This window comes from Vigna umbellata, chromosome 2 (assembly GCF_029865625.1).
Source record: "Vigna umbellata cultivar VRB3 chromosome 2, Vumbellata_1.0, whole genome shotgun sequence".
In the NCBI taxonomy this organism is placed as follows: Eukaryota; Viridiplantae; Streptophyta; class Magnoliopsida; order Fabales; family Fabaceae; genus Vigna; species Vigna umbellata.
Window position 1 is genome coordinate 13230561 of NC_142166.1, and position 15101 is coordinate 13245661.

The 15101-nt window shown below is 33.8% G+C and overlaps 2 protein-coding genes across 3 annotated transcripts; one reads left to right on the top strand and one right to left on the bottom strand.

Annotated features, from left to right (window-relative positions):
* Nucleotides 1-2901: 2901 nt before the first annotated feature.
* LOC148203456 (uncharacterized) lies at nt 2902-5430 on the top strand. Its single transcript, XM_088107609.1, has 3 exons — nt 2902-3807; nt 4089-5346; nt 5414-5430. Exons 1-3 carry the CDS (start codon nt 2902-2904, stop codon nt 5428-5430), a joined length of 2181 nt encoding a protein of 726 aa, XP_087963735.1.
* A 5603-nt stretch (nt 5431-11033) lies between these two features.
* On the bottom strand, nt 11034-14804 carry LOC124823279 (uncharacterized). Of its 2 annotated transcripts, XM_088106207.1 has the most exons (4): nt 14741-14804; nt 14549-14652; nt 13314-13419; nt 11034-12599 (listed from the first exon to the last, which is right to left on the bottom strand). In XM_088106207.1, the coding sequence occupies exons 1-4, from the start codon at nt 14775-14777 to the stop codon at nt 11152-11154; spliced, it is 1695 nt and encodes a 564-aa protein (XP_087962333.1). In that variant the 5' UTR covers nt 14778-14804; the 3' UTR covers nt 11034-11151. The 2 variants fall into 2 exon arrangements, with proteins under 2 accessions (XP_087962333.1, XP_087962334.1); XM_088106208.1 differs by lacking the exons at nt 14549-14652; nt 14741-14804 and adding an exon at nt 13507-14006.
* Nucleotides 14805-15101: the final 297 nt, after the last annotated feature.

Genomic DNA, 15101 nt, shown 5'->3' on the forward strand with positions numbered 1-15101 from the left:
AGAGTGTCTTTTCCTTTAGTGAGAACAGAGGGTTTTACATTTCTACACCTTATCTTTCATTACTGTTCGCAATGATACTTATGACTTCTACATAATTTCATGCATCACAGATGAGACAAACTGCAGGTTACTTCAACAAATGTGTAAAAGATTGGTATATATTTTTAGAAAATTTTTACATATACACCCAAAATAACAAATGACACAGAAAGAGAAAAATATGTAAAAACTTTTTAGTGTTATTATGTGACAAAAAAAAAATGAAATGATAGGTGTTGATTACTATGATAACATGCTCTTACAAAGTTGTGCAGTGTAGCAGTTATGTATGATCGAAAGCAGTGGTCATAATTACATTGGTAAAAGATGCAAGCAAAGTTTAAAACTCAAAATTAAGTATGAAGATTTACATCCAAGATAAGAAAGAAAGATGACTTAAGTTGAAATATCATAATGAAATAAGAACATAAGAACTTTAACAAGAGAAATATAAATAAGAGATTTGCATTTTAGTGACCATTATTTCGACTATTAAAACGCTTAAAATCGCTTTCGAAAACTTTGGTGGCAAACTCATTAACCACCAAATTGAAAATTTATTGCTAAATAACTCCTGAAATTTCAGTCGTTAATCTTCGCTCAGGCTTTGTTAATTTGAATGAAGAGAGTAATTGAGTGGATTTGAAATTTGAAGGTGAATTTGGAAATAAATTTTTTCAATCTGTCACGTCAATCAAATTCTACACTAATTCTCAAAAACGTTGTTTCCAAATTCATTCTTACTTACTTTTAAATTCACTCAAATAAACAACAAAAAAATTTATCTTCAAATCCTATCAAATCCACTCAATCACTCTCTCTCAAATTCATTCAAATAAACAAAGAATAAAGGACTAGTCACTTTGGAACTCCACCTTTCAACTTTCATTAAGAGAGAAGCTCATGGGTGAAAACAAAAGTATTAATAATATTTATTCTCACTATGAATATGAATAAATGTGATCCTAATTCTCGCCACTTTCAATGAAATAAATAAAAGAACTATCACAATTTTCCAACTTCTATTGTACGATAAGGTCTAAATTCTAATATTATTGGCTATAAGGTCTAAATTTGGATAAAATTTGTATCAAAGCTATACTATTTATTTTAATTCATTCAATTTTTATTTTAGTTGGTCTTCTTCTTATTTTTTATAAGTACAGTGTTGTCGTAGTAAATTTAAGTTTAATAACTAGTGTGTAGTTTATATTATAAATAAATGTCCTGTAATTTTGCAGACTTCTGAATGGAAAGAATTAACTTCTTCATCTGTAGGTTATTTAGTGACATGATTGCAGTTATTGACATATTTTTCTTGGTTTTATTTATGGTCCACTAGCAAGCCAATATATTGTTGACAAAATGTATTTCTAGACTTGCAGTCTTCTTGAAAAAGACAACTTTACTGGAGATCTTCCCTCTAAGCTGTCTCTGAGATGCCAAGCTTAAAGATTTGTATGATTTATTCATGATTCCTTTTTCTTTTTCTACTCTTGTGATTTTATTATAAGTTTGAACATGAGTGTTTTGTATTTATTTGTTTCATTATCCGTTTTGCTTTTACCAATTAAAGGGTTTCAACAGTTGAAGGAACTCTAAGGAATAAGCTATTTTACCACCAAAACAGACATAGTCTCTGTCATGAAAGCTATTTGGGAAGCAATTCATAATCCTGTAAACTACTTTCCCTGTCGCATTGTTTTTCTTTCTTTTCCCTATAAATTGGAGTTGGTGTTAAGTACGAGATTTCTTAAGGGAAGTTTTCAAAATATCATTATTTTGTAAATGTTTCATCGTGCTTGTACACAATTTGATATTATTAAAATCCAGAGCATATTCAACTGTGTATGTTTATTCTTTTGCATTGTTTAAGTAGTACATCACCTGTAAAAGTAATCAATTCTTATTATTTAACAATTTGATATTGTTTTTGACAATTTATCAGTTTTGTTTGACTCTTATCAATTATACTGGACAACTAGCTATTGAATGCATACGTGAGATCACCTATAATTTTTTTATAAAATCATAAAGTTATATAACATATTTTTTTTCATATTATTAATGTTTCTGTTATTATGGTTAATGCTCCTAACAGCATTAATTTGTCCTTTAGTGTTATTTGTGTTTTAGGGTTTTCTGTTAGAGTTTTAATGTTTCTTGTTAACTTTCTTGATCTTACCGAAACCCTATATATACAGGGTTTCAGTGTGTTGTCTAAGTCAAGAAAGAAGAAAACTGAGTTCAGCATTTTTCATTCTATCAAAAGCAATAATAGAAGTGTTTCTTACCTCTGTCACTACGCCTCTCCTTCCCTGCAACTGGGCTCTGGATTCTGCACATCCATCGCTGCTGCGAGTGGAGCTGGAACACCATGGAGTTCTTCCTTCGCCTCTTTCTTTCTCTCACGAGCAGCACGAGTTGGAATCCACCAACTCTCTGACAGAGGAAAGCTTCCAGAGCTTTCTTTTAGACTCTCAGACCTGAGCCTTTTTGGGCCTCAGTCATTGGGCCTTTGTTTTAATATGGTACCAGAGCAGGTCCTGTACCTGTTCTGCCCCTGTTTCTGCTGTGCTTAAATCTCTCTTATATTTTTTTTGGATAATCTTTTCTTGTCTTGCTGTTATGGAAAATATGGAACAATCCAACAACCCTTCTAGCCCTTTTTACCTCCATCCAGGAGAGAATCCAGGCACCTCCCTTATTTCTCAGATTCTTAATGAATCCAACTACACATCTTGGAGCAGAAATATGAGAAGAGCCCTCCTTTCCAAGAACAAGCTAAAATTCATAGATGGAGGAATCAAGAAACCTCCAAGAAATGACCCTCTTTTTGATTCTTGGGAAAGAAGCAACATGATGGTACTGTCTTGGATCATCAAGACTCTTTCTGCCCAAATAGCAGAAAGTGTTATATATGTGGAATATGCTCAAGAGCTATGGGAAGAATTAAAAGAAAGGTTCTCTAAAGGAGACTACTTTAAATTTTCAGATTTGCTCCAAGAAATCCACTCTATTAAACAAGGAGAAAGGAGTGTGAGTCAGTATTTTACTGATCTAAAGATCTTGTGGGAAGAACTGGAATTTCTCAGACCCATCCCAAGTTGTAGCTGCAAGATTCCCTGCAGCTGTGAATTGTCTAAGATTTCTCATAAATACAGAGAAATGGAACATGTTATTTGTTTCCTAAAGGGCCTAAATGACTGTTATAATACTGTGAGGACACAAATATTGTTGATGGAGCCCCTACCTAACATCAACCGTGTATTTTCTCTCATCATGCAGCAAGAAAGACAGGAAAAACATGACTCTGGCCTCACCAATCAAAGTGATATCAAGATACTTGTCAACACCACTGAAAAACAGAATTGGAAAGGTCATGGACGTGGATCTGCACCTCGCAGCCAAGGAAGAGGGAGAGGAAGAAACCCAAACTATGGGAAGCAATGCTCCCATTGCCATAAGATGAACCATACAGTTGATGAATGTTATTCTAAACATGGATATCCACCATGGTACAAGAAAAATGACAGTAACAGTCAGAGTAATATGGGACAAAGTGAATGGGGTTCTGCCAATGCTTGCTCTACATCTACTGTCTCACAGACCAATCAACAAAATCCTACTCAGAACCCTACTCAAAGTTCTGTTCAGAGTTCCTTCACTCCAGAACAAATGCAAAAATTGCTACAAATGCTTGAAAAGGTGGACAATCCCTTCACAGTGTCAGTCAAATACACAAAGATACTGCAGATAACAAACAAGGTATGTCCTCATGGATTATTGACACAGGGGCCACTGATCATGTGACCCATGACAAGAATCAATTCTTAACATTCAATAAAATCAAACCAATATCTGTCAGAATGCCAAACAATTCCATTGTCACTGCACATTATGCAGGGACTGTACAATTTTCTAATGAATTGATAATCTTTAATGTTTTATATATACCGGAATTTACTTTCAATCTCATATCTGTCCAAAGTCTAACTAGAGATATAAATTGCACACTGACTTTTTCCTCTAAGATATGCCAAATTCAGGACAGCTCTACATTAAGGATGATTGGATGTGCTAATGTGTACAAAGGGCTTTACTACCTACAGTCTTTTGGAAAGAACCAGACACACAGTTTTGTTTTCTCATATGAACATGTAAATATAAATTTGTGGCACTATAGGCTAGGCCATTCTGGACACAAAACTGTTGAAAGAATATGCAAGATTTTTCCTTATGTTCAAACTACTTATGATAATGCTTGTGACATTTGCCATTATGCTAAGCAACACAGATTGCCATTTCCTAAGAGTAATTCTGTGTCTGCTAATTGCTTCGATTTAATACACTGTGATATATGGGGTCCTATTTCCATCCCATCTATCCATGGGCATAGATACTTTCTCACTATTGTTGATGATTGCAGTAGGCATACTTGGGCTTTTCTCATGCATAGTAAGAGTCAAACTAGGGAACTTCTACAAGCTTTTATCATAAAAATTAAGACCCAATTTAATAAAACTGTCAAAACTGTTAGGACTGACAATGGTCCTGAATTCAACTGTTCCAGCATATATGATTCATATGGGATTGAACATCAAAGAAGCTGTGTTGAAACTCCACAACAAAATTCTGTTGTGGAACGTAAGCACCAACACATAATAAATGTTACTCGTAGTTTGATTTTTCAGTCTAACATTCCCTATGCTTATTGGTCTTATGCCTTGTCTCATAGTATATTTTTGATAAATAGACTTCCCTCTTCTGTTATTGAAAATAAAACCCCCTATGATATACTGCATGGTAATTCCCCTACTTATCTTGACCTAAAGGTTTTTGGTTGCTTGTGTTTTGCCTCCACTTTGGAAAGTAATAGAAATAAACTTGATTCTAGAGCTAAAAAGGGTATATTTCTGGGCTGCAAAAATGGTGTTAAAGGATATATTGTTCTTGATATAAATACTAGGGAAATCTTCATTAGTAGGAACGTTATCTTTTATGAAGACATTTTTCCCTATAGGAGTGGGCAAAGCAATAAAGATAACAGCAATGATAGTGAAGACAAGATGTTTTTCCTTGATAATTTGCCCTATAGCCGTAGAAGGGACTTGGTTGAGGATAGAGGAAACAGTGAAAGACCAGCTGAGAGCACCAGTACCACTGCTGAAGGCAGTAATCTTATAGAAGAGGCACAAGAAATGAATCAGAGAAGATCTAGCAGAATAAGGAAGACCCCTGAATACTTGAAGGACTACATACATCAAACCGATCAGCTCTCATCTGCATCATTATGCGTCAAAAATGGTTTGAAAACTCCTTATCCTATTACTAATTTTTTATCCTATGAATCTTTGTCCAAGAAACATTTAAGGTACACTCTTGCCATGACTGCTGACAAAGAACCCAGCTGCTATGAGGAGGCTAAGGACAGTCCTGAGTGGGCTGATGCTATGCGAAAAGAAATCAAGGCACTACAAGACAATTCTACCTGGTTTTTGACTCAACTTCCCCCTGGAAAGAAACCCATTGGATGTAGATGGGTTTACAAAGTAAAACACAAAGCTGATGGTACTATAGAAAGGTATAAAGCCCGACTGGTAGCAAAGGGCTACACCCAACAAGAGGGGATAGACTACTTGGATACTTTTTCCCCTGTTGCAAAACTTACCTCTGTTAGGTTGTTACTTGCTCTTGCTGCCTCAAGAAATTGGTTTTTACATCAACTTGATGTAGACAATGCTTTCTTGCATGGAGATTTAAGAGAAGATGTTTACATGGATCTCCCACCTGGATTAGACACTAACACCAAGGGACAAGTCTGTAAATTGACTAAATCCCTATACGGATTGAAACAGGCTAGTAGACAATGGTTTGAAAAGTTATCTACCTTTCTTATTTCTGCTAACTATGTTCAATCTAAATCTGATCACTCTCTTTTTGTCAAGAAAACCTCTACAGAATTCACAGCCTTACTTGTATATGTAGATGACATTGTCCTAACAGGAAATTCAATGAATGAGATCACTCACATAAAGGCCCTTTTACATCGACAGTTCAAAATAAAAGATCTAGGAGAACTCAAGTACTTTTTGGGACTTGAGGTTGCTAGATCTAAAGAGGGGATACATCTCTGCCAGAGGAAGTATGTCCTTGACATCCTTGAAGAAACAGGAATGTTGGGAAGCAAACCATGCTCTACACCCTTTTTGAGCAACACGAACTCATTATACAAAACAGAGAATTATATGGATGATCCCAGTGCCTATCGCAGATTAATAGGGAAGCTTTTTTATTTGACTAATACTAGGCCTGACTTGTGTTTTACTGTTAACTTATTAAGTCAGTTTATGCAGGAACCTACTAACTATCACTATCAAGCCTTGCAACATATTCTAAGATATGTCAAATCCAGCCCCTCAGAATGACTCTTCTTTGCAGCTGACTCTGACATACAAATTAAAGGGTTCAGTGATTCGGATTGGGCCACTTGCCCCAACACAAGAAGGTCAACTACTGGTTACTGTGTTTTCCTAGGATCCTCATTGGTTTCATGGAGGTCAAAGAAGCAAAGTACTGTGTCAAGATCATCTACTGAAGCAGAGTATCGTGCTCTTGCTGCTACTGTTTGTGAGATGCAGTGGCTTCACTACCTCCTACAAGACCTCCAAATTCAGCCCACTGCTACTGCTGTCCTCTATTGTGACAACAACTCTGCCAGACACATTGCCCACAACCAGAGTTTTCATGAGCGAACCAAGCACATTGAGCTGGACTGCCACGTGGTTCGTGAGAAGATTCAGGCCAAATTCCTATGCCTTCTTCCGATTCGATCAGAAGAGCAGCTAGCTGATGTGTTCACTAAATTTCCTCACCGAACACATTTCAAATCTATCATTCCCAAGCTTGGATTAGTGAACATCCATAATCCAGCTTGAGGGGAGAGTATTAATGTTTCTGTTATTATGGTTAATGCTCCTAAGAGCATTAATTTGTCCTTTAGTGTTATTTGTGTTTTAGGGTTTTCTGTTTTCTGTTAGAGTTTTAATGTTTCTTGTTAACTTTCTTGATCTTACCGAAACCCTATATATACAGGGTTTCAGTGTGTTGTCTAAGTCAAGAAAGAAGAAAACTGAGTTCAGCATTTTTCATTCTATCAAAAGCAATAATAAAAGTGTTTCTTACCTCTGTCACTACGCCTCTCCTTCCCTGCAACTGGGCTCTGGATTCTGCACATCCATCGCTGCTGCGAGTGGAGCTGGAACACCATGGAGTTCTTCCTTCGCCTCTTTCTTTCTCTCACGAGCAGCACGAGTTGGAATCCACCAACTCTCTGACAGAGGAAAGCTTCCAGAGCTTTCTTTTAGACTCTCGGACCTGAGCCTTTTTGGGCCTCAGTCATTGGGTCTTTGTTTTAATACATATGTAATTACATATAGATTTTGTTGTATATAATTATATATAAATTTTTTTATATAAATTACTTACAAATAAATTTGTATGTAATTATTTACAAATAAATTCGTATGTAATTCTATAAATAATTTGTATGTAATTATTTATGGATAAATTTATATATAATTATTTATAGATATTCGTATGTCATAATATTTATGATAATTTTATTTATAGATTTTAATCCGTATGTAAATAGTATGTAACACTATATTATTTATGAATTAAACCTTACATATGAATTTTGTCCGTAAGTAATAATATTTTTTTGTAGTGAACTCAGACAAATCTATCAATATTTCTTTAGAAATAGCACATCACCGAAACAAACTTGTCAATATATTTCTACTCAAACAGAGACATGCAATACCAGTTAATTACCAAATATGCATATATTGCACAATTTTCTACAAAACTATATCACCACATAGGGTAAATTATTCAATTTGTAATGTAACAACATTATGAGTACATAATAAAAAGTCCCAATAAAGTAAATATAAATATTGTTTGAGTATGTACCTACTAATCTACATAATCATTAGAATTTTGACGGACTTTGTTACTTATTGTTGAAGGTCTTGTTAAGGTTCTTTCTGGTTGGTACTGAGATTGTGGGTCTTGGGTTGGGCTGACCTACTGTTGTTAGGACAGTGTTGGGCTAGCTTTTCAATTTTGAAATAGAATATTAGAGGTTATACTTATATAAAAGAAACAAGTACTTATATTTTATTCAATAAATAATGCAAAGTGAGTGATAAGGGGAGGGGAACCATATTTTCATCAGATGACTTAAGTCATTAGATGATCCAATTCATTAGATTGACACAAGTCAGACGACCCGTCGGTCTTTGGGTAATATGAGGCGTTATATGGTCTAAGTGATACAAAGCATCAGAATGAACTATAACACATACTGATCTTCTATTGAATGTTTTAATCTCTGAATTGATCATGTGAATTAATAATCTAAGTGTTTGAAACAGAGAATTAATTATACGTGCTATAACATTCAAAAAAATTATCTTGTGATAATTTCATTTTAGAAAAAGAAAGTTGTTGAATCAAACATTCAAATCAAGAAAACTAGAAAATGATTAATGAAGGAACTGTTTGATTGAGTATGAAATATTATTGCTCTGAAAATTCAAATCTCGAACCATATTACACAAAGTTTCTTTAACAAGACAATCGTGAATGTTGAAGTAAAAGTAGAATTCTAATCAAGTGTGAACTTATTCATAAAAGAAAGAAGATATCCTAAAAAGTATAAACATATTTAGAATTAAAATCTTGAAGAATCACATTGAAAATTCAAACTGAAAAATCAAATTAAACAATTAAGTCATTTCATATTAAGATTATGACCAAATACTACAATTTAAATTCTCAATGGCTAGTAAATGCAACATCTATATAAATTCTGCAAAGCAAAACCATAGGAGAAGTAAAAAAGAAAGAAGCTACTACAAAATATCAAAGTGTTGAGAGATTTTCATATCATTAGTGATTAAAAACTTGGATTCTCTATCTCAACCATAAATTATTGTACCCAGAATGAGGACAATTCCAGGTGGAAAAACATGTGGATTCTAGGTGCAATGTCTCTGTTTTGTCTAAAAAGCTTATTTCTTTTAAATAATACCATTGAAAACAAATACACCATGTGTTATTTTTTTTAGGTTTAATACCTCTTTTGGTTCCTCGAAAGGGGACAAATATTCAATTCGGTCCTACCTTTTTTTGGAAGTTCAATGTGGTCCCAACTTTTGTAAAAAGTGTGCAATCAAGTCCTTTTTGGAAACGGCGTTGAGTTTTTAACGAAGCAGCTGACATGGTGGACTGAAGTTAGCTACGTGGCTGTGTGTGGGTAATACGTGGCTGTGAGAGGGTCATACGTGGCTGTGAGAGGGTAATATTACTGAGGTTAAGAAATTAGGGTTTGAGTTAGAGAGAAATTGGTGTTTGAGATACGAATGACTTCTTCTGAAGGGTGTTCGTCGTGCTCGAAAAGTACCGCGAGGCCAGCCCTCCACCTGCAGAAAACCAGAACCAAAAACAAAAACCAAAACCCAGAGATCCAGCGGCCAACCTCGGCGAAGTTTCGTTGATCTCCGCAAACCTGTCGCTCGAGACCCACCGCGCGAACCACCATCGAAACCCCAAGGGTCGCGCCTCTGCCGCTGTGTCGCTCACAAGCTCCGCCGCCGCAGACCACCCCAAAGCTGTCGCAAGTTGTCCCAACGTGAGAGAAAGGAAGCTGCCATATGGTTGCAGAGCAGCGCCGAAGGAGAAGAAGAGAAGGGAAAACTATATCTTTCCCTCACATGAGCGTGACGAAGCAGACATAAGAAGAAGAGGGTAGAAAGAAATTGGGATTTCCAATTTAGGGTTCATAATCCTTTCAGATTGGGAGTTTTCCCTCTTAATTCTAATTTTAATTAGGTTCCTAATTTTCAAATTTAGGATTTTTCGAATTAGGAAAACCACGTATTACCCTCACACAGCCACGTAGCAAACTTCAGTCCACCCTGTCAGCTGCTTCGTTAAAAAATTAACGCCGTTTCCAAAAAGGACTTGATTGCACACTTTTTACAAAATTTAGGACCACATTGAACTTCTAAAAAAAGGTAGGACCGAATTGAACATTTGTCCCTTTTCGAAGGACCAAAAGAGGTATTAAACCTTTTTTTTATGATAAAAAGAATAATAAAATTGTTATTAGTGTTATTATTACAATTATAAAATTAAACATGAATCATTTTTATAATTTTATTATAAATAATTTTTATGTATTTTGTAACTAATTTTTAATTAAGAAATGATTAAATTTAAAAATCTGATTAAATTGAGAAAATAATTAAATTTAGAAAAAAAATCACTTAAATAATAAAATTGATAAAATGAGTATTTTAATTTTAAAAAATTTTATTTAAAAAATAAAATTGGAAAATAAATATGAACATAAAAAAAATCCCCTTTATATTAGGTATAGATTATATAATGACTATCATTATTCAAGGTGGGTTTATAAAATGGTCCATGAAAGTTGAACGAAAGGAATAGATATACAGTAAGTAGTACCAACCACAAACGGGGTCGGAAGTTGCAGGTGCTGAAGTGTTTTCTTTTTTTGTTTTTTCTTATACAGTGCTATTTCTCATTTTTTTTCAATTTTGTTTTCTTTAAATTGAATGTGTATTAAGAATTGTTTCATGATACAGAATACTAAGTTAATTCCACATCCTTGAACTATTAAGTGTTATACAAAGGAACTAAAATAATTAAATTAGTATTTTAATTTCTTATTAATTTAAGAGTAAATAAAGGGAATATAAAATCATATTATAAGTTAAGAGTTGCTTAAAATTCAATCATTGGAATTAAAGTGGTGTCGTACATCCAATAAAGCAATTTAAGACACACTCAATTAAGTTTTAGGATAGTGGATGCTTTTAGTGTCTTTTGTTTGCAGCTCACATATATCTGGATCACTATCCAATTATGTGAAAGCAAGTTTAAAAATTCAAATAGCACCATAAAACTAACACAAACCATACATCACATCATCATCATTTTTACATTCATGATATCTTACATAAATCCAGAAATGCCTTATTTAATTTAAGGATAGTATTCCTGGCATGATAGGTTTAGTTAACCCGATTTAGCATACCAAATAAGATGACCGTCAGGGAACAAATGACACACAGGACTGGTCCCAGGCTTGACTTTGAGAATTTGGAATGCAATATAGTTTGGATCCCATTTTGATGTGTCTTTGTGGCACACTGCTACAGCTTTAACCCTACTTCCATCTTCTCCCTCCAATGGCATAAAATGTGCAGTGCTATTTGATATCTTATGGCAGTAAAACACAACATATGGGTAATTCATTGGGTGACATGCAATTATCTCTTCTTCTGCTAAAATCTTCACTCCATCTTTAACTATGAACTTTTGGGACTTGCTTTCAATTTCTGTAGAAGTAACATGGGCGTTATTGCCAAGTTTAGAAGTGACAAAGTCTACCATGGATTCTACTGAAGTTGCACAGTGTTTTTCTTCACCATTCATTGCAGGCTCTTCACAGATCTTCAGAGTTTCCTCCACATTCTCAGCATTCTTAGAATCTGGCTTCACAGCCAAAATCTTTAATATTTCATTTATCTTTTCTGATGAGAATGGTAAGTGTTCTGTAATTTCGCGGGGCAACAACGGGGTTACAAATTTTCTTTTAGGTAACTCCACATCCAATTTTGCGCCGCGCCTCAATCCTTCTTCTGAGAAAAATATATTTGGTTTTGAGTGATCATGATGATGATGATTAGCAACTGGACCTATCCCTCGAAGAACAGCATTTTCCTTCGATTGAGGGTCATAAGGTGTCTCATCTTCCGATGGAATTCCTTTGGAATCATCTTGTGATGAAATCTTTTTGACATCATCTTCCAATTCATTTTTTTTAGTACCATCTGGTGATGAAATTTCTTCGACACCATATTGTAATTCATTTTTCTTAACACCATAAAAGAGAGGAAACCCTTCTGAAATCTCTTCGACACCATCTTGTAATTCATTTTTCTTAGCACCATAAAAGAGAGGAAACCCTTCTGAAATCTCTTCGACACCATCTTGTAATTTATTTTTCTTAGCACCATAAAAGAGAGGAAACCGTTCTGAAATCTCTTCGACACCATCTTGTAATTCATTTTTCTTAGCACCATAAAAGAGAGGAAACCGTTCTGAAATCTCTTCGACACCATCTTGTAATTCATTTTTCTTAGCACCATAAAAGAGAGGAAACCGTTCTGAAATCTCTTCGACACCATCTTGTAATTCATTTTTCTTAGCACCATAAAAGAGAGGAAACCCTTCTGAAATCTCTTCGACACCATCTTGTAATTCATTTTTCTTAGCACCATAAAAGAGAGGAAACCCTTCTGAAATCTTTTCGACACCATCTTGTAATTCATTTTTCTTAGCACCATAAAAGAGAGGAAATCCTTCTGAAATCTCTTTGACACCATCTTGTAATTCATTTTTCTTATCACCATACCGGAAGTGAAGGAACCCGTCTTGTGATGTAATCTTTTTCACACCATCTTGCAATTCATATAAAGTATTCAATAGTGGTGTAATTGCCTTCTTTAATTTCTCTACATTTCCTTTTATGTTTTACATCTTTGTTCATATTTTATCATGACTAACTTAGACAATCAAATTCGTGTCTTCCATAATATTGTTTTTATTTGAAAAGTCTAGCTTGGCTGTTTGAAATTTTAAAATGAACTAATTAGTTCGAAACTCCATAAATTGTTGAGAGTAAAAGTTTACATGACAATTTGAGAGATTATTTGGAAATCCATAGTGACCATCAGTAAAATGTATAAATTTTATTTTCATATATTAAAAGAATATAATATTCCAGTGTTTCTAAAAATAAAAATAATATATATTATACATATAGTTTATATAATTTAACTAGTTTGAAAATTGTTACGGGTTGAAAAGTTAGAATAAATTTACAAATTTATTTTTTCTGAAAACAACAATAGATTTGCAACTAAAATAGAAAAGAATGTATAAGGATAAGATCTCTATAGAAGAGAATGGTGAACTAGTTGTTTTTTTTATAAATATAAAGGATATTTTAATAATAAACTTTTTAATGGAAGATAATGAAATTTTAAAGGACAACAAAATTTTAAAAAAAAAATTAAAGAGTCCTATATTCAAATATAGAGAGAAGATAGATATATTTCAATATGAACAAAAATTCTCAAAAGAACTATAGTGCCCTTAAAATGTATACTAACCTAGCTTGGAAAGTTCTCTGATTACTTTGGGGATTGGTGTGTTTGGAAGCATCCTTTCCCAGTAAACTTCTGGAGGTAAGGCAGCCTGAGCAGCCATCAGTATCACCTTTTCATACAAATATCCATAGCTTAAGTTAAATATATAAAAACATAATAGAAATGAGAAGAAATGTAAAACTAAGTTAAATCTCACAATGAGAGAAAAAAACAATGCAAGGCAGTGAAACTCCATAGCAGAAGCAAAGTGGTTAATGGTGAGAAGCTGATACGAAGAAACATATAAACTTCAAGAGATATTTATAGACAGGAGATAGAAACTTTGTAAGTGGGCGCCTGATTATGTTAGTCTCAGGTCCTCATTCCCTTAGTTTATCATACATATTTTAAAGGAATATTTGGAAGGGGAACTAGTTATTTTTCCTTCCTAAAGAGGAAATCCTCCTTTTACGTTGAGAAGCTAAATTAAAATATTTTCCTATACACACATACATACATAATAGATGCTAGCCTGGGGACCAACAAATTTGGGCACCAAGTTTCTTCCTCTGCTGTGATCGATATATGTTTGCTTAGTATCAGATTCCTTCAAATTTAACGTTTCTACCTGATTTTGTTGATATTTACAACTAGTCGTGTGGATTTGTTTTTGTATAGAGTCGTGCAAAGTTGGCGTTGCTAATTTTTTTACTCCATATGTTAATCAAAGCCAGAATACGTTGTAGTTTTCTTGGAACTGTCTAATTCCGTGTCATACAGAGAAATCAAAGCCAGATTATTAAAATAAAGGTGAATTTTCTAATTAGAACTAATGTTATTGGATTTGGATAGTACCGTTTCCATTTGCTTTTATAAAAGTTGTTCGATTATTAAAATAAACGTGAATTTTCTAATTAGAACTTTTAAATACAAAAGAAAATTAGTGAAGGGAAACATGAATTAAATTTCTTTTACCGGTGATTTGAATAAAGATGAATGAGATTGAATGTACAGATCTCTATAGAAAAGAATGTATAAGGACAAGATCTCTATAGAAGAGAATGGTGAACTAGTTGTTTTTTTTATAAATATAAAGGATATTTTAATAATAAACTTTTTAATGGAAGATAATGAAATTTTAAAGGACAATAAAATAAAATAAAAAAAATTAAAGGGTCCTATATTTAAATGTAGAGAGAAGATAGAAATATTTCAATATGAACAAAAATTCACAAAAAGCCCTTAAAATGTATGCTAACCTCTTGGAAAAATCTCTGATTACTTTGGGGATTGGTGTGTTTGGAAGCATCCTTTCCCAGTAAACTTCTGGAGGTAAGGCAGCCTGAGCAGCCATCAGTATCACCTTTTCATACAAATATCCATAGATCAATTTAAATATATAAAAACATAATAGATGAGAAGAAATGTAAACCTAAAGTTAAATCTCACACTGAGAGAAAAAAACAATGCAAGGAAGTGAAACTCCATATAAGAAGCAATGTGCTTAATAATGGTGCGAAGCTGATACGAAGAAACATATAAACCTCAAGAGATATTTATAGACAAGAGATAGAAACTGTTATGTATTTAGTTTATTGAGCTTATTTTTAAATTGCTATATTAGTATAAACTATTTCGGTTGAATTGGTCCGAGGGTCGGTTGTCCTTATTTGCTATGCTCTCTTTTAATCTTCAATCCTCCTCGAGAACGCGATCCACTCCAATGGGTTGTTGACCTGCAGAAGACACTCCGACGTTCAAGTCAGATATGTTTCATATAGAGGTCTATATTTTATTAGGATAAAAAAGGAT

What these genes read in the sequence shown, in the direction of transcription:
- LOC148203456 (XM_088107609.1), top strand. Translation starts at nt 2,902, where the DNA reads ATGGTACTGTCTTGGATCATCAAGACTCTTTCTGCCCAAATAGCAGAA. An exon ending in TACTGCAGATAACAAACAAG is followed by an intron (nt 3,808 to 4,088) that starts GTATGTCCTCAT and finishes TGCCAAATTCAG; the next exon opens with GACAGCTCTACATTAAGGAT.
- LOC124823279 (XM_088106207.1), bottom strand. Translation starts at nt 14,777, where the DNA reads ATGGAGTTTCACTTCCTTGCATTGTTTTTTTCTCTCA. An exon ending in TGCATTGTTTTTTTCTCTCA is followed by an intron (nt 14,653 to 14,740) that starts GTGTGAGATTTA and finishes TTGTATGAAAAG; the next exon opens with GTGATACTGATGGCTGCTCA. An exon ending in ATCAGAGATTTTTCCAAGAG is followed by an intron (nt 13,420 to 14,548) that starts GTTAGCATACAT and finishes TTGTATGAAAAG; the next exon opens with GTGATACTGATGGCTGCTCA.